The 20,403-nt window shown below is 47.0% G+C and overlaps 9 protein-coding genes across 9 annotated transcripts; 5 read left to right on the forward strand and 4 right to left on the reverse strand.

Annotated features, from left to right (window-relative positions):
• Positions 1-707: 707 nt before the first annotated feature.
• F4822DRAFT_426847 (uncharacterized protein) lies at positions 708-2,301 on the reverse strand (the record flags this gene model as incomplete). The annotated part of the gene is made up of 3 exons (XM_051460639.1): positions 708-1,517; positions 1,883-1,981; positions 2,152-2,301. The coding sequence occupies 3 exons, from the start codon at positions 2,299-2,301 to the stop codon at positions 708-710; spliced, it is 1,059 nt and encodes a 352-aa protein (XP_051316768.1).
• A 3,167-nt stretch (positions 2,302-5,468) lies between these two features.
• Positions 5,469-6,572, forward strand: F4822DRAFT_426848 (uncharacterized protein; the record flags this gene model as incomplete). The annotated part of the gene is made up of 1 exon (XM_051460640.1): positions 5,469-6,572. One exon carries the CDS (start codon positions 5,469-5,471, stop codon positions 6,570-6,572), a length of 1,104 nt encoding a protein of 367 aa, XP_051316769.1.
• A 1,918-nt stretch (positions 6,573-8,490) lies between these two features.
• Positions 8,491-9,851, reverse strand: F4822DRAFT_169116 (ribosomal protein L4). The gene is made up of 3 exons (XM_051453263.1): positions 9,669-9,851; positions 9,525-9,615; positions 8,491-9,456 (listed from the first exon to the last, which is right to left on the reverse strand). The coding sequence occupies exons 1-3, from the start codon at positions 9,750-9,752 to the stop codon at positions 8,663-8,665; spliced, it is 969 nt and encodes a 322-aa protein (XP_051316770.1). The 5' UTR covers positions 9,753-9,851; the 3' UTR covers positions 8,491-8,662.
• Positions 9,852-9,987: 136 nt separating this feature from the next.
• Positions 9,988-10,937, forward strand: F4822DRAFT_395107 (uncharacterized protein). The gene has a single exon (XM_051457414.1). The coding sequence runs from the start codon at positions 10,048-10,050 to the stop codon at positions 10,717-10,719; it is 672 nt and encodes a 223-aa protein (XP_051316771.1). The 5' UTR covers positions 9,988-10,047; the 3' UTR covers positions 10,720-10,937.
• On the forward strand, positions 10,849-12,085 carry F4822DRAFT_169204 (PEBP-like protein). The gene is made up of 2 exons (XM_051453264.1): positions 10,849-10,989; positions 11,099-12,085. Exon 2 carries the CDS (start codon positions 11,104-11,106, stop codon positions 11,896-11,898), a length of 795 nt encoding a protein of 264 aa, XP_051316772.1. The 5' UTR covers positions 10,849-10,989; positions 11,099-11,103; the 3' UTR covers positions 11,899-12,085.
• A 641-nt stretch (positions 12,086-12,726) lies between these two features.
• F4822DRAFT_442180 (MFS general substrate transporter) lies at positions 12,727-14,870 on the forward strand (the record flags this gene model as incomplete). Its single annotated transcript, XM_051462964.1, has 10 exons — positions 12,727-12,993; positions 13,049-13,201; positions 13,263-13,576; positions 13,631-13,662; positions 13,724-13,910; positions 13,975-14,248; positions 14,297-14,364; positions 14,422-14,504; positions 14,558-14,607; positions 14,670-14,870. The coding sequence occupies 10 exons, from the start codon at positions 12,727-12,729 to the stop codon at positions 14,868-14,870; spliced, it is 1,629 nt and encodes a 542-aa protein (XP_051316773.1).
• Positions 14,871-14,965: 95 nt separating this feature from the next.
• On the reverse strand, positions 14,966-16,568 carry F4822DRAFT_169212 (Extradiol ring-cleavage dioxygenase, class III enzyme, subunit B). The gene is made up of 4 exons (XM_051453265.1): positions 15,931-16,568; positions 15,817-15,845; positions 15,460-15,746; positions 14,966-15,400 (listed from the first exon to the last, which is right to left on the reverse strand). Exons 1-4 carry the CDS (start codon positions 16,151-16,153, stop codon positions 15,040-15,042), a joined length of 900 nt encoding a protein of 299 aa, XP_051316774.1. The 5' UTR covers positions 16,154-16,568; the 3' UTR covers positions 14,966-15,039.
• A 415-nt stretch (positions 16,569-16,983) lies between these two features.
• Positions 16,984-18,571, forward strand: F4822DRAFT_426853 (FAD/NAD(P)-binding domain-containing protein; the record flags this gene model as incomplete). The annotated part of the gene is made up of 3 exons (XM_051460641.1): positions 16,984-17,709; positions 17,765-18,139; positions 18,203-18,571. 3 exons carry the CDS (start codon positions 16,984-16,986, stop codon positions 18,569-18,571), a joined length of 1,470 nt encoding a protein of 489 aa, XP_051316775.1.
• A 203-nt stretch (positions 18,572-18,774) lies between these two features.
• F4822DRAFT_426854 (TPT-domain-containing protein) lies at positions 18,775-20,272 on the reverse strand (the record flags this gene model as incomplete). The annotated part of the gene is made up of 5 exons (XM_051460642.1): positions 18,775-19,197; positions 19,260-19,667; positions 19,748-19,965; positions 20,087-20,154; positions 20,217-20,272. 5 exons carry the CDS (start codon positions 20,270-20,272, stop codon positions 18,775-18,777), a joined length of 1,173 nt encoding a protein of 390 aa, XP_051316776.1.
• Between the last annotated feature and the right edge of the window lie 131 nt (positions 20,273-20,403).

Consider the following 20,403-nt stretch of genomic DNA (forward strand, 5'->3'; position numbering starts at 1 on the left):
CATCGTTCTCAGCATCATTGTTTTTCCTGCGATCCTCTTGAGTTGGAGACGGTACCTCCTTAGGAGTGAGGGAAGGAGAGACGTAGAGTCTACGAGATACCCCGGTATATGAATTCAGGCGCTTTTGAGACGGCGTTTTTCTGCGAACGCACTGCTTTGGTGATAAGACAGGAGAAAGGAACAGGCATACAGTGCAGTACGATGATTGGCTTGTTAAGCCCAAAAGAGGGAGAGGACGGGAGAAGGAAAAAGTTGCTCACGCAACTAAAGGAAAATACGTATGGATATAAATACATTACATTGCTACTATCTTGAATGTGTCTGTATAAGTGAATTGTACTGCTTCTTGTTGTGAATGCTAAGGGATTGACGGGTATGATGTGAATAGTATCGGTGTGGGTACAGTGCAGAGCGTACAGTTAATGTTAGTTAGCACACGGTCGGATGCTATATAGAACAAAACTGCGAGTAACCACACTCAATCAAGCAGTATATCTTAACAAGACCTACCTTAAAATCAGCCAAATTTACGGCATGTAACTCACTACAATACGCCGGTGATGAAGTCAAGCGACCGTATAATTAATCACATTCGCCGATTCCAGGTATGTCTTAAGGTTCATTTTTTTTATTACCGAAAACCCTCACTTGACAACCCAACCCAGAGAAAAAGAGAAAGGGCCAATCTACGTATGTCCATATATCTATCAGTCACGGTTTTCATAGGGTTCCACCTCTGGAGAATCCTGTCTTATGATACGCCAGCGACCAACCTCATCCATGCTAAAGGCAATGACATCATATAACCCATTGTAACCACCAAAGTCCTCGAGTATCATGTCTAGTAATTCATCAGCATGAAGTTCTATTTTCTTACGCCGACGGATTTCTGCTGCAGTCGCCAAGTTACCAGATTTGGTGCGAAAGAGGCGTCCACGTGGTCGTACAGGCCGAGGCGGGGGAGAGGGCCATATTAATGAGGGGTATTCGGATGATTCTGGTGACACGGGAGCGGGTGGACGAATTGGAGATGGGGATGAAGATAGAGATCTTTGGGGGCTGCTAGTGCTGCTGCCTTTCTCAAGATACGGCCCTGACATCATATAATCCTGATAGGGTTGACGTGGACTGCGGTTTTTATTCTGCAGTCGTTGGTGTGAAGAAGTTGCTTCTTCTTCTATCGTGTAATGGGTATATTGTGTATCTTGCTTTTCTTGCGCATGTGGAGACCATTGTGTATTGTGAAGAATTGACGGCTGGGCGGTGGACTGGGGGGATTGCGACGTCCCTTGTATAGACAGCTCAGAAAGCTCATTAATTGGCGGGGTTATCACTCGAGAGGGTTGGGAGTATTCAGAGCTAAGTGAGGTAGAAGCAGAACGACTAACAACGACAGAAGCAGAACTGGTAGTAATTTCAGCAACGGGAACTGTTTCTTTTTGTTTTTCTTGAGGTCGGGCTACAGATTCAGGCTGAGGTTGCAACTGCTGAGACAATGATTGTCGTTGCTGGTGCTGCTGGGAGCCAGTCGGCCACCCCAAAGACACGCGTCCGCGCGCAAATCGTCAGTTCATACCACCTCGGTCGGAATACGCAAAAATATCCTTGAATTGATGTGTAACATCAACGACATTTTGGCAGATTTGGTAGTCTACAATATTAGCTATTGGATACTAAAATACCTGGGTATTTGGTGGGGGATCATTCTTGTAAAGGGAAATGATACATGGCATATGTAATCAAGATAAGCGAGAACTAAGAATAGATTCGATTGGTGAGATTGAGTGAGATAGATATGAAACTAGGTGGTCGGGGTATGATGGTCGGTCAAGCGAGATGAAAAATCTTGACCGGTGAGACGGCAGCTGGGATACATACCAACATTGTTTCCGAGATCCATGGCGTTCAGTACCTTAATAGTCAGGTCTGGATTTACTTTTCCAATGATCTGAGCGCCATTACCAACCATAAGATGGCAGTCCTAGATGAAATGTTAGCCTAGATCACCCATCACGTGCGCCGATATTGTGGTTGGGGAGGCGTGAAATGCAATCTAGGCAGCCTAGGTAGGTAGTCGGTGTCTCTTGTAAGAACCCCCGACCCTAATATGCAAGGAGAGAAGGCGAAAGCATTGGAACCGAATCGACCTACTCTGTTCAGGTTGGCTTGAATTTGCCCGTCGGCTTCGAGGAACGCTGTGTCACCCCGAAGCTGTTGTACCTTGCCCACGATGATAACGTTCTGGCCAACATACGAATCCATGAGCGCCGCGGAAATGCGGGGTGTTGAAGTCGACTCCATGACGGCTCGCAGTCAAGGTTCCCGCAGATTCAGGTATGATCTTAAGCCAGGAATCGCATTGAAAAGTCTAGAATTCTTTTCAATGAATCGTAGATGATCTTTGTCTTCCCTAACGCCCGAGATTGTGTTAAAAGATTAAGTTATAAAGTTGTTTTAGGTCAAAAAGGCGCGACGCGTCGAAAGAGGGACAGTTTGTTAGTTACGATGTAACTGGAAAGCTGAAAACTAAAAAGCGGGAGAAGAAGCTGACGGGCGAAACTTAATGTACTTAGGTAAGCCAATCATCAAGCACGATACTGTCTGCTTGTGGATCCACTAGCAAAAAGCAAAATGGGAGGAGATCTTGCCAAGAAGATAAATAGATACAGGTTTATGTATGTATGTATGTATCTAACTACTTAGGTACATCATTACCATACAAGTACAGAAGTACTTGTGTACGTACTTGGAGAAACGCACGGTCTTCACGGATCTACCACGGACCGGATCCGCTTCCATGTTCGGAGGCGTCTCCGTCGTTACATGGTTACACAGCAGCACCGCCTGACTCAAACCCGGTTGGGGCTGAACTTATTTACTTTGTTCTATCAACCAATCAGAAGCTCCGGAGAGATTCTATCGTCGTCCGGCGCCATCAATTGGTGTACTGGAAGATGAACCGACAAAATCGAAATTTTCAAACTTAAGGGATCCGTTGTATTTGCGGCACACTCTGCATGTAAAATGACAGATCCTTACCTCCTCAATTTAGATATGCAAAGTATGGCAAAAAAGAAAACCAAGATCAACCATGGTAGAGCGGTGCCAACGAGTCGGAGCCGAATGCACCAAGTAGAGTATCCAACTCGAAGCAAATCTTCAACGATACAATTCGAATTGAATTTTACGGGACATCCCGCCATTCACAGCATAAGGAGAATCAGGTAATAAATGAGCGTGATCTTCCTAGTCTTGCAGCTCGTAATATCCGAATATGACGCCCCGAGGACTCCAAGGTATAAACGTTTCCTCCTAGCCTAGAGTCATTTCCATGCTTCATCTCAATATTCCCCAATAAATAGAACACGTTCCTAGGACTTAGGTATGCTAGGAACCTATATGAGGTAGGATTAGGCGCATAACGCTGTCTCTTAAACAGCGATGTGAATCGCAAACTAGAACTCATCAGCACAATTCCATAGTATTCAAACACTCGTACCAGAATAAAGCCACAAAAACTGAATACCTGCCCAAGTGGATATTTATGGAATAAAACTCTATTCTTCGATTGAGACTTAAATCACGCGAGAAGTATGGATCGAATCCGTTTTCTGGTAAGGACTGAAGCTTAAAAGACGGATTTGCATGTTTCTCACCTAGCACTCCCGTAAGTAAACAACCCGATCCGAATATACGAGGAGAATTAGCTCTATCAAAGTGCTAATTAGACTATTTGCCTAAGCGTTAGTCAACTTTAAATCATTCCACGTTCAAATTTCATCTCCATCGACCTCGAATTCGTAGAACGTCCCCGTTCCCTATGTATGCCTAGGTAGTAAATAGATATCCCGGTTCACATGTCAACTCCGGACCACTATGTCCGGTTGGAATATGCACCCGATCTTTCGGTGAAGATGGGTATTACTTCAAACTCGAAAATCTCGTACAGGCATTTAGATTTCATCTCTATCGGCTTCCAGTAGGATGCTGCGGTTCCGTGTTTCTCTGCATTACTAGTTAAATCTTGCAGTCCCAATTCCGGGCTTAGAACAGGCTAGGTAGCCAATAGAATCTTCCCGTTGCCATGAAGGTTTAAATTCCGTTCGGGTCTTTCCTGACATACTTGTCGTTTGAACTCAATTCACTTCAATTTTTTTTGTACGGTCCGGAAAGAGGCTAGCTGTTCTAGACTCGCAGGGGTGGAAATCCAAACTAAATGGGATACTTCAGGTACTTCGGCAAATATCTATACGTTTTTAGTAGTGATATGATGTAACTCCTCGAGTTTTGATGTGTACTTTGCTAGACGGGCTGCAAAGACAATTATATGTTAGAGAATCCTGTTCACCCGTGCTGATACTTGGCTTGGCTACATGCAAGTACCAGCTATTTCCCTTTTCTCTCTTACCAAAATAACAACTGGGCAAGGCCGAAAAACGAAGGACAATTGCTGCTGAATCGACGATTAAACCTCGGCCTGCGGCTCAATATTAGTATCTACCCCTTAGCACAACTTCCAAGCGCCGTTGAACCCACATGGAACGTCGTGCAAATGTGCCCCTGCTACACTACCCTAGGTACCCCAACCTAAAACAAGGCGTACAGATAGCATAAGCCTGTATTGATAAGCAGTCATTTTCTGGTGTGAAGGGAGAGAGAAATTTTCAATAATGGAGGGGAAGAAAAGAAAGTTTTGTCTAAGAGATACAATGTAAGCTTGTGCAAAGAAATAAAAGTTGACTAGACTGGTGGTAATTGCTACCCATGTTCATATTTCGCTGCAAGGAAAGGAGGGTTGGGTTTAGAAGCTTCGACGGGTATTGATGGCTAATAAATTACCTCTATTACGTACCTAGGTAGTGAGCTTAAAGACCCACGACACCGCCCCTACCTACCTCCATACAGGTTCCATACAGGTACCTAAACCTTCGATCTACCTGCCTACCTGCCTGCCACCTGCCTCCTTCCCACCAACTTTGCCTTTGTTTCCTATCTTTCCGCCCTCCATATCTGCAGCTGCTTCCTTGGTCTCCTTTTTTTTTTTTTTTTTTCTTCTTAGTCTCCATTGGATTTCTTTTTCGATGCCTGTCTAAATTTTAGCATGTTACTTCGCGAGTCTTACTTTTGGACATCAACACTCGCAACCCTCGGAGCCCATCCCATCATAGTAGGCCTCGATGGGGCCCAATAACAAGCCACACTCGTTTGTAGTACCTGGGTGGGGTGGAGCGCCGGCTGTTAACTTTCCAAGCCATTAAATATTGAGGGATGCCCATCTTCTCCTCAACGCTTCGATGCTCACTTCTCGAATGGGTAGCCTGCGTTTGGGGAATCTCTCGGCTACTCGCAGCTGAGGCCAAACACCTATACCCCGTCCCACATAATAAATGTCTTGCATATCCCACCCGCTAACTGCGTCTTTAATCGCCCCGTTAAGGCCAAGGGCGGTGCACAGCGCTACGATAGGTATGGATAGGCCGCCCGAATTCTTCGGTGAAAACATACAGGACGACGAAGACGACAAATACGATCTATTTTCCAGTCAGCGTATGCAGGATCGAGATTATGCCTACCAAGATACATCGCCTAGTGTTGACCCGGACGATCCCTCTATTGACGCACTACCCTTAAAGTCTCGTTCGCCAGACCCTTTCCCGATGGACTCAACGCGCACCCATACCCCGAGGAGGCTTCCGAGTAGCCGTGCCAGAAACAAAACATCACAATCCAACCTGGCCGAAACCGAATCCTCGGGAGTAACCAATACATCGTCGAAAACGTCGGGAACTCGTTCATCCAAGAAAACCCTCACTCCCGAAAAGGCGTCGAGCTCATCGGGGGAAAATTCGTCTATAACCAACGGTTTTCCACCGCCTAAATCTTCGCCCGCCAACAAGAAGAGACAACGAAAACAGCACATTAACGAATATTTAACCCAGGGCCTTGAGACGGTCAAGCGACACAGATTCCTGGAGAGGAATCGGGTTGCGGCGACCAAATGTCGCCAAAAGAAAAAGGAATGGGTGTCAGATTTGGAAGAGGCGAGATTTGGGTTGGAAAGCCAAAACAACCATCTTCAGATGGAATATACCAGCTTGAGAGACGAAATTACCCATATTAAATCGCAACTTATGGAGCATGCCAGCTGTAACGACCCCAATATCGACAAATGGATCGAAAATGAGGCAAAGAAATTTGTTCTGGGGACGAGTGAGCGGTACGACCGGATGCTGGCTGATTTGGGTACTACACCCGGATTGGCCGGTCATCGAGGAAGCATATCTTCCCCTACTGGATACCCAGATATTCCAGAGCCGGAGCTTATTAGTCCAGTAACATCGTCCCATCGTGGCAGTGTATCTTTTCCTCCCGGAAATTTCATGCCAAACTCGCCAGTCTTTTATCGTCCGGATCTAACACCGAATATTCCACAAGTTACGCCATCGATCCCGGTCGAAGAGCCATACCCAGGGAATCAAATACCCAACTCAATACCGGAAAATGTATCCGGATTTAATAGCGTACCAATGGCGAATGACGTGTTCCAAGATCCGACGGTCCCCGAAGGCTAAGGGCGAAATACTCGATGGTTGGAGAAATAGATTTCCGGATGCGTACGACATATGCTGGGCTTTATATCATGACATGTAAAATCATGCACTGCTTCTCGTGTCATTAGCCCTGGATGATACACCGTTTTATGCGTCTGGCGCACATAGCGTCCGAGCATCTTCGCCCACAATGTATCGGGCAGAATTCCCGATAAAATACATCTGTTGATATTCAGTGTGCTTTTCTTGTTGTAAGGACTGGGGATGGGGAAAAGGCGAATATATGTGGATTTTCGTGGAGTTAAAACGGAATTTTAACGAGTGATGTTCCCAAATTCTCATTCTTCTAGTTCTTCTCATCTTTTTTTTTTCCTTTGAGGAGGGGGCCCGGGAGACAAAGTTTTGAAGAAGGGAGGGAATTTGGGAAGTGAGCTCTTCCGCTAGTACGGTACGTGGGATAGGATTGGCTGGGATGGCAATGACTAAACGAGGATATGATTGACCACGGAGCGTCCTCCGAGACCGTAATTACGGAACACTGTCTTGCTGTGGGTATTCCAGCGTCGGCTGCGGCCCTTGTCTGGGCAAGATGCTATGCTAAGTCAGTCTTGCCATACCGGAGAAAGCAATAAGTACTCCGGAATATCGGTCAGCTTCAAATTTGGATGCAATGGTTCGATTGTGTGTTTTTTCAACATGATGTTTACCAAAACTCTTCTTTCCAATGTAAAGACCGAGTACGCCGAAATATTTCGATTGACGGTGGTTGCTTCATGATGTCGTGTCTTATACGAACCGTACGATCGTGAACTTGAATATATATGTGTGCCTTCAAACATATCGCCGCGTAAATCGAGCTGACTGGGCCCTGGGTGATGTAAATATGCAGTCGTGGACATTAGAGCTATACATTCGTAAACGCTTTTGTGACGGCGACATTGAACGAAGATCTTTTGAAAACAAATTGCTCGCTCGTCTGCCTTGTAGCAACATAGATACTGCTCTCTACGGCGCCTGAGTGCTGAAGGTATTATCTGGAGTACCTCTCATAGGCATTATCGATCTAGTTATAGACGTGTATAGGCGCCTGAGATGTATCCTAGGTAAAATCCAAGAATTTGCAAATATTGTTGTAAAGAGCCGTTTACTGAATGAATGAATGTAGATAGCAAGATGATTTTGAAAGTGAGAGGAGGGGTGATGCTAGGAGTCATAAGTTCCTTGACACTGGGTACCTAGGTAGATATATATAAAATCGAGATCAATCACATCCAAGTCGATCATTTTATTTATTTTATATCACAATTAATTTGTTCAACATCCACATCGTATACTCCATCATAACGTCACAAGGCTAGAACGAGTATCATTGATGACTTCACATTCCCCAGCCTGTTGATTACCCACAGCCATTCATTTGGTAATAAGGGCCCGTTTCCTGATTTCTATATCGGGGTTGGGGCCGTCCCGCTCTACACTATCGCCCCCGCCAACTTTGGGATGGGAATCTCTACCGGCATAATAGGGCCCCCGGGGATCAACAATAGAAAATAGCGATTCGGGAGATGGGAGATGGGAGATGAGAAAAGTTGGGGCGCCCTTAATTTTTTTTCGGTCCGGATACGGTTAGGATGTCGGCCACGCTGGTCCGCGTAAGTGGTACCTAAGATCGACGTCATGTCTGTTAAGGGTGGCGAGATTTTTCCCCATAGGATGCATACAGGCTTTTGCTCTTGAGGATATGGGATTTACAAATCCCGTGTCTATTAATTGTATTACTGGTTAAATAAAGGATTGATTATCGGAATCTGGGTTGGTGTTATGTTTGCATGTTAATCTCGATGATGCCCCTATTTTGCCTCCTTTTTTTTCTCGATTCTGGATGCAAGAGCTGGAGAACACGGAAAAATGTAGTAGAAACTCACCTATCTTGAATTGTAAAATTGAAGGGATTCTTTTAACGTTTTTGATATGCAGTATGTACCGATCTCACTAGGAGATCTGTAGTTACAGAGGTCATCGAAAGATCTCGTATAATATATAACCAAATATATTGATATCGTAGATTACATTCCGCCTGTCTTCGTGAAATAGATCATGTATGCATCTATTTAAGCCACCACCACTTGACCATCTACTTCCTTCGCAGCCGATAATTCCGCCGTTCCAAGCTTCTTATTCACGAAAACCCTCGCAACAAGATCACTCTGGTGTTCCTGGAGCAACTGCCTCAGCGCCTCCCTCTCAACAATTAATCGACCGGACTCAAGTAAATTCTTTACATCCACATCCTCAACCTCCAACGCGCGTCCATAATTCGGCTCCTCATCCAACGCAGTCGATAGATTATCCCGCGCGCTAGTCGTGATAAACGTACTCCTTCCATCTCTCCGTCCCCAACCATGGTAATCCATAATCTGCTTGACATGATGCGCCTTAAGCGAGCGTTGCAATTCCGTCGGGAACTCAGCTTCTTGCGCTGTATACCACTCCGGCAACGGTAATTCCATACCATCCTCCGCGACGATCAACTCGCCTCGACGGTACCGGTACGAAAGTGCCGTTCGCCAGGCTAAGTCGTATACTTTCCGAGGCAACTCGGTGCCGAAATCGCGGGGGTGCGGTCCGAATACTTTTCCACCACCCCGAAGCATCGGGGATTGCTTGCTGCCTATTCGTGACCGGCCCGTGCCTTTTTGCGGCCGCATCTTGCGGTGCGAACCGGCGACTTCCCAGCGCGTTTTCGTGGATGCTGTGCCTTGCCGCGTGTTGTCGCCTTCGTAGACTACGGCTAGGTGTAGAATGTCTCGACGGAGCGGGAGGTGCAGGTGTTTTGCTGACCAGTCTTCGAGGCGGAGAGGTTCCATGGTGGGGAAGTTGAAGATTGTTACTGGGATCGTGGTTGCTGGATACAGATTGTGTTAGTATTGTTGCGTGGTGAAGGAGGTGGGTAGGAGGGATGTATGTACGCACGTGGTCGCCAATGTTCGTATTGTGTTGTCGCTGTGTCAGGGAAAGGGCTTTCGGTAGCCATTGACCTCGTGAATGTCGTTGGTATTCGATGCTATATTTTATTAGGAACCGTTCTGCTTAATTGTCAAGTAAGACTGAACATACTGTGGCGGCTTCTCTGCATGTTTGTGATGATAGACTCAGGCTTTTCAAGGCCTCATTGAGACCTCTTACGCCCTTGCTCGCCATCTCTCCGATAACTCCCAGGGACACAATTGGGCTCTATCGGATAATGGATTGGGATGATGGTGATTTAGATTGAAGACTTGGAACTCAATTAAAGGCCCGGAAAAATTGAAGGTGGAACTAAAAGATCGTGGCGCTTATCGATAAGAATATATAGAGGGGACTGTCCAATTGACATGTCGCATCTCTTAGTTTTTAGTGGGTCTTTGTGGAAGCTTCAAAAGATTTAGTCTTGGAATTTATTTTCAAGATATAACACTCAAAATATCACACCACGACGTCTCGACATATTAAAGTCATGTCGAGTTGTCAGAGGGTCGCGAGACCCCTCATACAGTCTCTCCGACAAGAGAGACTATTTATACAAACTACAACACAATTTTCACGGTCTTTTTCGAGGAGTGCACCGCGGCAAGATGAGGGTCCTACGTCTACACCACCACCTCCTCCACCGACATCGTCGACGACTTCGATAAACCAACTAGAGGCCGCTGCAAAAGCCAATGCCGATGCAAAGGAGAAGGAAGCCGAGAAGATCCGCATGCAGGAACGATTGATGGATCGAGAGACTACAACAGCGCATTGGGCCGAGCGAAAGCTTCTCCGTATGGGTACGCCGCCCGTCGGATCGCGACGTCGTCGAGCCGCTCTACGTACCTCCGAGAATGTTCCTTTCGAACAGTTACCCTACCAGTGTTTCCAGGAGGCGCGCAAGATTCTGCAGGAGGACCGAAAGCAAAAGCTCGAGGCCATTGCGAAGGAAGTAGCCAAGATTAAGAAGCTGGAAGAGACACCTGCAGATCAGGTTCCCGGCGGCGAGCATAAGAAAAATATGCGATTGACGAGTTTGAGGAATTATTTGGAGAAATTGAAGATTTTGGCGGATGCCAATGATCCTATGGTGAAGAGAAAATTCGAAGATGGTCAAGGTACGTTTTGCAATTTTTTTTTATTCATACGCAGCAATTGAAGCCTACATGGCTGCATGGTTGTGGTGCATTTTTTGGTTATCGATTTTGCTTCATTCTATGGGGCGAAGGATATTTTTGGGGTCGGGAAAATCCCGAGCGTGGAGTGGAAGTGAAGTGCAGATGGGAATATAAGCAAGAATAATTGTTCTGTCTTTCACATACGACCATAGGATCTGGAAAACTCGGGATCCCGTCCGCTCTCCCATAGATAAGCCAGATACCGCCGGATCAGTAGTTGGGTCGGTGACGACCAGCGAATCCCCGGTGTTGTATGTTTTTTTTTTGTTTCTTGGGGCATTATTTTTTGGTTTTATCTTTTTGCATATTTGGGTTTAAACGCATATTTCTTTTGAGCTATGAGCACTAATAATTTCATAGGTGATATGGATAAGCCGATCTATCGTTTCTATGTTGAACGTAAGTGGCGTGGCTTGCCCTATCGGATGATCATGCAACGTATTCAGCAGTTACACATTGTACCCGATGTGCTGCCGAAATTTGAGCCTGTTGCAGATGTCGAACTTTACTTCCGACGAATCAAGGTCACCCCTGGTGATATTTTGGATTCTCGAATTACGGAAGTACCACCACGTCTAAGAGTTCAAGTATTTAACCCTGGAGAGCGTCTCGTCTCAGTCGTAGTTATGGACTCGGATGTCCCTAACCCCGAAACGGATTCTTTTGATAGGCGGTGCCATTACCTTGCGGCAAACATTCCTATTTCTCCTAATCAGACTTCCTTGCCTCTCGGTCAGGCTGACAAGGATTCTCAGTTGGCCGTGCGATGGCTTCCGGCTTTCTCTCAGAAGGGCGCACCGTACCATCGATTATCGGTGTTTGTATTGGAGCAAAAGCCTGGGGAGAAACTAGATATTGCTAAGCTACGTGAGCTGTATTCCAGCCGAGACGGATTCAGTCTTAAGAGCTACCGGGATAAGTTCGGCCTCACCCCGGTCGGCTTCAACATCTTCCGAACGGTCTGGGATGAGGGTACGGCCGGTGTTATGGAGAGGGCTGGCGTGCCGGGTGCTGATATTGAGTTCAAGCACAAGAGAGTCTACTCGCTCAAGGAAGACAAGAAGCCCAGAGGTTGGGAAGCCAAGAGGCAGAAGCCCAAGTACAGAGGCTTATGGAAGTACAGCAAGAGGATCCATGGTATGAAGATGGGTCGCAGGTAAATACCTTGCTGATATTAATGTATCATATATACATGTACAAAATAAGACCAATTGTAGATGGACCAAAGTCTTTTTGGACTTTTACTGTGACTTAGAATATGACAAAAATTTTGGTATCATCATATGGGCAAGTTGTACTATACTCTATAGCTGGCTCTTAGCCAACATGCTACTCTATCTTCACTAAGTCTTTGTCTTTATCATCGTGCTAATTTGAACTTTTACGGACTTTGGCAAGTTACAAATACTAAAGCCCGATAGTTCAAATCAAGGATCTCACTACTCCAATCGCAACGATCCTACTACAGACAAGCTCGCTACGAACTATCCGGTGCGGCGCACTCGACCCCACAACGATCACGATATCTCCAGGGGTCGAAGACGACATCACACCCCATTGACCTAGAACGATATACACTGTAACCAACTTCGGCATTTATTAAGTACCGCTAGGGATAATTAATTGGCATACATTCATACTATCGTTATCTAACATGGCAACATTGAGAATTAGAATGATAGAATCGCGGCTTGCTTTCCGAATCAGACGATTCGCCCCCCTATTAACAACTAAGCTATTAGGACCTGGCCCTGGCTAGCTGGGGTAACGTCGAATCCCACGCCCATGAGACTATCTATTCACATGTCGGTTCCGTTGCATCGGGTGTTCCCTGCCGCTAGATTCGGGGTCTTTATTATCGAGCCGCGTGTTTCCACTGTGCTGGGTCTGTCGCGAACCGTAGACCAAATTTCAACTTCATTCTATATTGTTAAGATATTTGTCGCGAGATAATTCGTAGTAATATGTTATTCGTAGGATACTTCTAAATGGCATCTCAAGTCACCGAATCCCTTGCGGTCGCGGCTACTGCTGCGGCACCAGCGAAAACTGCGGCGCACCTAATTACTCAGACTGGTGTCAATGCTAAGGAAGAAGGTCCGTCGGACGGCGAGTCCGGAAATACGGGAGATGATGATCTGTATTTCCACCAACGTATTGAGAAGAACGGCCAACAAGTCCTGGTGAGCTGGACCAAGGAAGAGGAAAAGCGCGTTGTTCGCAAAGCGGATTGGCTGTTTCTACCTATATTCGCTGTATGAATTCGCACTCATTGTTTCGGCTTCCTTTGTGGCCTCTAACTTTTTGTAGTTGATGTTTACATGGATGGCCATCGACCGCACCAATGTCTCGGGAGTCCTGACTTCGACATTCATAAAAGACACGCATATGACGCGAGACCAGGCGAACACCGGGGTCTCGCTGCTATGGTTCGGGATTGTGCTTCTCGAAATTCCGTCAAATGTGAGAAATTCCTTTCTACCGCCTATCTCAATAGCGAGTAAACGGCAACTAAACTGAATAGATCGTTCTTCATCGCGTAGGACCGCATTACTGGATTCCGCTACAAGTAGTCGTCTGGGGCATCCTCGAAGTATGTCAGATGTTCGTGAAGAATGCTAGCGGTTGGTACGCAGCGCGCTTGTTTCTAGGATTGGCCGAGAGCGGGTTTATCCCTGGTAGTTTATACGTACTCTCGCGGTGGTACACGCAAGACGAGCTTGCAAGTCGGACGACGTTGTTCTTTTTCGGGCCGTCGATTTCGGCGTCGTTCGGATCTCTTATTAGTGCAGGAGCCTTGCGTATTGAAGGCAAGGGCGGGCTTTTTGGGTGGCAATGGTGAGTCAAGTCGATTTTGAAGGTCATGGTGTTATAACTGACGAAATCTTGTAGGATTTTCCTCATTTGCGGTGTTTCTACGATAGGTAGGGAGGGCTAACTCACCATTTTCTTGGCTTCATTGCTGACAATTGGGCCTTATTCTAGCTGTTGGTCTTATTGCCTTTACGCTCGTCCCTAAGTCTCCTCACCATACGAACCGTCTTCTTGGCGGCCTTGTTCCGTGGAGTGGGTGGCTCTCCGAGCGCGAGGCGGATGTATTTGTAGCCAGAATCATTAGGGCAGACCCCAAAAAGGGACAGGCATCTACTATGAGCATTGGACTTAAAGATGTGTAAGTTTAAATTTTCAGGATGCGAACTGAATCTAGGACATTCCTGGCTGATATGCCTATCTAGTACCGATGTCCTCTTCAACTGGACCACTTGGCCATATCTAATTATCTGCCTAAGCGGACTGCAATCCGCCGGTGGCCTACAAACTTGGGGAGCAACGATCATTCAATCCTTAGGTTTTACGAGCGTTCGCGCGAATTTACTCAACGCTCCCGCGCCCGTCTTATCATCCATACTCGGAGTTTTCTTATCGCAATTCGTGGACCGATACAAGCGATTTGGTTACACCATTGGGTTCGCTGCCGTATGGACTATGGCCGGGCTAATAGCTCTCTATGTAAGTCTTCCCACCGCTATGGATTATCTTAGATCTAACAGAATGAAGAAACTTCCGGTTACCACGCAAGCTTCGTGGTCCTTCTACGCTGCCTATGTTGTAACACAAGCCGCCCCGTAAGTGAAAACCTCTCATTTCATGCTGGGGTCTGCTAACCGCATCATACAACCTAGGAGTTGGCAACCCCTGAACGTCACATGGCTATCCTTGAACCAGAAGACGCCGCAAAAGAGAGCTATCGCATACGCCGTATATAGTATGCTTACCCCTATCCTGGTACCCTTAGAAACAAACTAATAGCATGTCTAGTTGGCTGCTCAAACCTAGGTGGAACATACGGAAACCAGGTCTTCAGAGGAGTAAATTGTCCCCCGTGCCTTCATTACCATTGTATACCAAACTAACTGTGGAACTCATTTAGTCCGATGCCCCTCTATACCGTAGAGCATGGGCAGCCTGCTTGGCCCTCGGGGCAGTGTGGCTTGCCACGCTCATCATCCAGACGTTACTGTTTAAGTGGACGAACCGACGATTTGCTAAGAAGGTATACGAGGACCCGTCGCTGGAAGCTGAGGCGTTGTATACGGATCGGAAGGGTCGTAAATATAGATATTACTGGTAGACATAGACCCAGCGCTCATTAATCCGGAGGGTTGAATTGCTGTGTAACGCTGTTGTCTAAGGATTTATATAGATCTCAATCAGTGCTCAAAAAATTAGTGATACCAATTGAACAAGTAAATCCGGTATAAATTCCTCATAGAATTTCCTCTTCTCTCGAAGGATTAAGCTCAAGTAAACCTCACATTTAAATACGACATCCCCGGCTCCACTACATCCTCACCCAATGGTTCAACCTCCGCATCGCCCACCGCCCCAGCCGCCACGAGGATTGGCGTGAAATGCTCAATCGTAGGATGCGAGCGACGGAACTCTGGTAGCTTCTCTAGCTCCAACAGCGCCTTTTTCCTTTCCACGGCACCGCGCTTTGTGACTGCTACTCGTAAATGCGTATCAAAGGACCGCGACTCCGCGAGGACTTTCTGCCGTGCGAGTTCCCGCGCTTCATCGGATGGCGCACTGCGGATCTCGGCAAGGGATGAGAAGGAGTGTACGGCCATGCCGGAGCCTATTATGAGGTATCCCTCATTCCTAAGTCGCAAGGGTTATTTAGTAAGAAATTACAAGGGAGAAATGAGAGGTGCGCATACCGGAGCGATGCAACGGCCTCACCAAGCCGGATTTGACTTTCTAGATCATAGTCGTAGAAAGTGGATACTTGCACAACCGGTACATCAAGGGGGTTCTCGGGTGGGAACATGAGTTTGAAGGGAACCCAGACACCATGATCGACGCCTCGTTCGACGCGCTTCGCTTTGATGCCGGATTTCGTAAGGTGTTTCCACACATCAGTCGCCAATCCCGGTGCATCTTCGTGTGGCCATTCATAATCGTAGACAAAGGGTGCTGAATCATGGAAATCGTTGACGAAGTCGTGCTATTTAATGATTAGGAATTATTTGGTGGTTTTCACCAACTTTGATGGTGAATAAATAGTGACCCCTTACCATAATATAAGTCCCTTTCTTCACATTAACTATAAATACAAAATAATTAAACACATTAGTTATGACTTCGTCCAAGATGAAAAAGAGGAACAGGTAAAGATAATTCAATCTCACCTTCAATTACCCCTGGTCCATGTATCTCTCCCGCCTCAAAGTGACCACTAAAAGTAATAATAGCCTTCGGCCGGGGTGATATCGCACGGATCTCCGCCCCGATGGCGCGGAGATTATCCTGAACAATCCGATTCTTCGGCGACTCGTCGAACAGCAAACTCACCCCAGCATGGCCGATAAAATAAACCGGAAGCGGTCGGGAGGGTTCAATGACGGACGGCATATCGGTGGTAGCTTAGTAAAATGTATATATAATCCCTTACGTTATACCGAGTCCCGGAAATAGCAGTGCAGGAAGCAATAAGATAGGGTATCCATTATTTTCCTGCGAACGGCCAGGGATATCTATCGCTTTATGAACCCTCCTCCATCCCCTCGCTGTTGTGGAACATATCGGAAAGCCTGCCGAAACTAAGAACCGGGACGAGAATCGGAGAACTGTGTGTGGCCGTACTGTAGACATGTTACGTGCGGATAGTATAATATGACGTGATCGCCGCACCCCACGATCCCTAGCTTCGAAGTGTGAGGGCCTACCACTAATGATTGGATGCTGCCAGAGACCACACAAATCTTACCTAGGATTATTTTGAATGATCAAAAACTTCTAGGAACCGAGGGTTCACTAATATAAACTCCCAATAACCAAGCTGCCGATGTTTCGTCTCGATATTTAAATGCAATGACCAGCGAAGACACGTACGGTTCTAATAGGACATGGAGAGGAGTAGGTAGCAGCAAGAGGTCCTCCACAACGCTTGTAATCCCTACTGTACCACCCGAAGTTGTTATCTCTTTGGCGTGATCGAGGCATGTGTCACGCAATGCAGCACCCTAATCGGTGAGCAAGCTCTCCTCAAAAGGACAGCTTAAATCTGGTGGCTGTGGGTAGCTATATAAAAGCCGGTTGTTGCCGGATGCGAATTTGCCTATCTTCTTGGTAGGTTCAAGTCCTATGATCGCGTAGATAAGTCCGTAGACATAGCCCGTCGGAGGATTGGGAATTGGTACATCACTATCTTATAACTTATCTGGCCTTTCTTGTAAAACGCAATGGCAGTCAAGGCGCGACGTGTAGCCGTCATCGGGGCTGGTCCCTCGGGCGCAATAGCCACGGATGCGCTAGTGAAGGAACAAGCGTTCGACACAATCCGAGTGTTCGACCGACGAGCCGGAATCGGTGGAACATGGATCTACACACCTCATCTGCCGACCGCGATCCCGTCTCTAGAAGATGTGATAGCCGGCAAGGCAGACGTCGCGGTTCCTCTACCTCCGCAGCTTCCGACTGTGACACCAGTGTCCGAAGAAATTAATGGACACCAGCGGCGGTTCTCCGATACGGCGCTGCATGAGAACCTGCACAGCAATATCACACCCTCTATCATGAGCTACACGCAAGAGCCTTTCCCGAACAAGCTTTCCCCACGTACACTGGCCGAACATGGCCCCGGGGCGCCTTTCCGACACCACACCGTGATCCGCGAATGGATCGAAGGCATATTCTCGCGCGGCGGTCACGAAAAACTCCTTGAACTCAACACCACAGTAGAGCGAGCTGAGAAAATCGGCAGCGAGTGGGTACTTACTCTTCGGAAGGAATCCTCGGGCAGGAATTACTGGTGGAGAGAGACCTTCGACGCCCTAGTCGTGGCGACAGGGCATTACAACGTCCCCTGGTTTCCGAACATACCGGGTCTGCTGGAATACGACGAGAAATTCCCCGGGAGGATACAACACAGCAAACACTTCCGTAACTCATCGAAATTTAAGGGAAAGGTAATCACCCCATCGATTCTTCAAATTTGTGCGACCCTGCTAACACGCACAATAGCGGATAGTCGTAGTAGGCGGCTCCATATCGGCGCACGAAGTCGTCCACGAGGTCCTCGACGTCGCGCAAACTCCTGTTTACGCATCTCTACGCGGAGGCCCGATCCCGGCATTCGGATGGGAGCCTTTCCTGCATCCGGACATCGCGATCAAGAAGGAAATTAAAAAGTTCGATGCAGACACCGGTCGTATCCATTTCGCCGACGGGTCATTCCTTGACGATGTAGATTACATCTTCTTCGGAACCGGATACACATTTAGCGTCCCCTTCATCACGCAAGTGCAAGATCGCATCAGGAATGCCTACCGTAGGCTTCCCGGAGTTTACCAACACACGTTTAATATCGAGGATCCGACATTGACTTTTGTCGGCATGGTGAGTCTTCCCTAACCTGACCCGCAGTAGTAATTTCCATTCTAGCTAACCACTTGGCGACAGCTTGGAGGCGGCTTTACCTTCCGAGTTTACGAATGGCAAGCTGTAGCGGTAGCGCGACACCTAGCAGGACGAGCCGCAAAATCGCTACCATCGGTGCCAGAGCAACTCGAATGGGAACGTGCGCGCGTGGCCGAAAAAGGCGGCGGTAAGGATTACTATTCGATTGCCCCTGATTACGCCGCATTCTTCGAATTCTTACAAGCAATTGCTGGCGAGCCCGCCCCAGGAACCACGGGCCGGGTGTTGCCACCTTTCGATCCGAAATGGCTCGAACTGTGGACTGGCATGGTCGCCAATAAGATCGAAGGCTTCCAGCGTAAGCGGAAGAGAGCAGAGGAAGCGAGAGGGGCAGTAAAGGCGAAGTTGTGAGGCAGTGCTACCTGGATTTATATGTTAATAAGATATTAAAGTGCTTATTCCGCTATTCCTTTTCGGAATACTTGTGCGGGTATTCATGTTTGGATCAGTGAGAATATAGTAATGTTTATGTCTTCTTTTAGCGCAAATGCATAGAATAAGGCTAACCTACGAAGGTGGTATGTTCTTTAAGCCTGCACCGCCGGTACTTGGCCTCATTCCTCCCTTCTAATCCACCAATTGTCGGTCTTCTCGTGTATCCATGTTAGCCAAGCACTTGACGGATGGTCCACTATCCTAATAGTCTCGGTAGTGGGCGACTGCGCCTCAAAAAATAGCCCTCCCCTGAAATAGGCGATAGTCAGTAGTGCTGATAGGACCAAGGATGCTACAAGGAGCCATGGTTTCCTATTTCCAAAGCGCGAATATTCCGTTATTCGCCTCACGCTGGATTTCAGGATTTCGCCTGTTCCCTCCCAGCCTGACTGGTAGAGAATCAACCCGATCAGCGCCAAACTATAGCCAATTAGCTGGATAAAGGCTATTGGCGTGCCCCATATCGCCACGGCTGTAACTACGAGGAGAATATTCTTGAGAACACCAGTAAGTACTAGAATAAGGCCGGAGGTTTTCCCAATCTATAGCCAGTTAGTAATTGGCTCTTATTTCATCCTGGTGATATTATCCTCGTGTAACCTACCAAGAGTACACTTGAAACATTCAATAAGAATGCGACAATTGCATTCAGCAATAACATAAAGAAGCCAGCCTCAGCAGCATGTACCCATACGGTTGAGTCCCACCCAGTAGCAATGGCCAGGACGAAATTGGTGACGGCGCAGACCGGAGCGTAATAATAAAGACTAACGAGAGGGTCCATGCTCAAGCCCGTATTCGACATAAGAGACTGTATCATGATGACACGAATAGACTCGAATATGATACCGGCGATCTGGAAGACGAACCCGAGCCAGGAAAACTGCACTTCACCGGCGCTCGCTAAAGCGACACCTACGACGATGAGCATGATGTAACTAAATGTCGTCCAAGTTGGGTGCTCAACGCCCCAGAACCAGCCAACAATAAGGGTGATAGCTGGTGCGATGGCCTATACGTATTGTCACATAATACTTAGCATCTCATTTAAAAGGAAGGGAGTGTACAACGTATATAGCGTTTTTCACCAACCTTTAACATCTGTATGAACGAAACACTCAGGTACAGAAAGGTCGAAGTGCTACACGCCATACTTCCACTATACAGAAGACCGATAGGAACAACGGTCTTCATATATAGCTCGGTATTCATGTGAGTTTTATGACGGCCATCGAGAATGTTGGTAGTCCTGGCGAGCACTTGAGTCGCCAAAGTGGCAAAGACCATATGCCATAATGTCAGTATCACGGCTATTCATCGCAATTAGAACTACACAGCATATCAAGCCCGGAGTATAACTTGCGATAGCCTGGTCAAGGTTAGTTTTGCCGATTTACCGGAAATATCTCATATTCGGAGATAGCGACTTACGGAAACCGGCATCATCGATCAACCATTTATTGAATATGATAGTCGAGTTTGAGAAGAATATCCAAGCTCTGAAATGCGTGTTAGTTTGAAATCAGTTTTGTAAGAGTTAGTGGGATGTATGAAGCCTTACGATATGTACACAGCGGGATGCAGTGATAAGGCTGCACCCGCGTTATAAGTAGGCATCGTGAAGAAAAGACGTGATGAGTGACGTCTTTCAGAAATCGCGCTAGGAACGGTAGATATATTTTTCAAGGTGTAGATAGATATCGCGACTTATTATGAAGGATATCGTATGTATGTGTAATAGGCATGCT

This window comes from Hypoxylon trugodes (assembly GCF_022578975.1).
Source record: "Hypoxylon trugodes strain CBS 135444 unplaced genomic scaffold F4822scaffold_3, whole genome shotgun sequence".
In the NCBI taxonomy this organism is placed as follows: domain Eukaryota; kingdom Fungi; phylum Ascomycota; class Sordariomycetes; order Xylariales; family Hypoxylaceae; genus Hypoxylon; species Hypoxylon trugodes.